This window comes from Nanorana parkeri, unplaced genomic scaffold (genome assembly GCF_000935625.1).
Source record: "Nanorana parkeri isolate BGI_ZX_2015 unplaced genomic scaffold, ASM93562v1 scaffold3182, whole genome shotgun sequence".
Taxonomy (NCBI): Eukaryota; Metazoa; Chordata; class Amphibia; order Anura; family Dicroglossidae; genus Nanorana; species Nanorana parkeri.
In genome coordinates, this window is record NW_017309450.1 from 55,606 (window position 1) to 56,945 (window position 1,340).

Genomic DNA, 1,340 nt, shown 5'->3' on the forward strand with positions numbered 1-1,340 from the left:
CCATGTGCCCATTGCCACCTCCTGTACCTGGAGGTAGTGTGATCTATTGAATGTAAAGACATTTCGGGTGACAATATGTTTCAAAAGCTTAAATATGAATGAGTTATACTGCCTCTGTGTCTGTGGGTGCCCCTGCAAAAACTCTTATCATGGGGATACTACTATATAGGTTCTCTATATCAATCGCTACCAGCCAGCAATTTGTGGGTACATTCAAATCTTCTATTACCTTTAATAATTCAAGAGTGTCCTTTAGATACGAGGAGAGGGACAACACGCGTGGTCTTAAATACTCATCGATTAGTATGTTCAGGTTTTCTGATTGGCAACCAATTCCTAATATTATCGGGTGATCTGGAGGACTTATGGAATCTTTATGTACTTTGGGTAAGGCACAGAAACAGGGTATCCTTGAATGTTTAACTTCCATGTACTCTAATGTATCTTTGTTGATCAATGCTTGTGCAGAAGCTCCATGTATAATAGCTATGTACTCCAGGAGGTACTCATTCACTTCCTGTGTTGTAATTATTTTATATTATTCTTTGTTCTCCAATATTTTCAGGCATATCTGCTCATATTGGGAGCAGTTCATTACAACTATATTTCCCCCTTTGTCTGTTGAAATTGTCCTCTAATTTCTTCATGGCCATGTTATGTTTTGGGGTAAAATTCATATGTCTTGTTTCTTTATGGTTATGGTTCTCCTTTGCACTGGACAGTTCGTAGTAATCATATGAAGCTGATAGTAAGCGCATTCACACATAAAAGGTTGAACAATATATGTAAATGCAAATGTATTAATGTGTAGAAGTTATATGATATGGATATTTATTGTTGGATCATGTGTTTCTATGAACAATGTACCACCGATTCATTGATGAAGCATTCTGTGAAACGCATCGGAAGCATCACATGCCACTAGAAACAACTGAATGTACATTTTGAGATTGTGATTGAGCTACATTCTATGCCTGTACATATGTTCACTACTCAGATACTCAGGTACCATGTGGCTGTGGGAGGTATTGTTTAACCTGGTGCATTGAAAAGCTTAACAACCTTAAATACAAGCCAATAAATATTTACTTCTTTCAGAACTGACTGAATCCTCTGCCATGGAATCAGCAATCAGAATGGATAGCCCAATCTGCCTCATTGAGAACAGGATAGAAAGAGGAAGAGCAAAGCTTGTGGTGAACCCTGAGGCCGTCAACATCCTCTCCAACATCCACCAACCAGTGGTGGTGGTGTCCATTGTCGGCATGTATCGGACTGGAAAGTCATACTTGATGAACAGGTTGGCTGGAGCTCAGAAAGGTGAGTGGTCAGCTTTTAGA

At 39.2% G+C, this 1,340-nt stretch overlaps 1 protein-coding gene across 1 annotated transcript in view; it reads left to right on the forward strand.

Moving 5' to 3' along the window:
• LOC108802861 (guanylate-binding protein 1-like) overlaps positions 1–1,340 on the forward strand; it is a gene marked incomplete at its 3' end in the record, with an annotated part of 56,285 nt that overhangs the window by 47,289 nt on the left and 7,656 nt on the right. Inside the window, exon 7 of the mRNA XM_018574715.1 lies at positions 1,099–1,320. Within this exon, the coding sequence (XP_018430217.1) occupies positions 1,099–1,320 (222 nt within the window). The remainder of the gene's footprint in view (positions 1–1,098; positions 1,321–1,340) is intronic.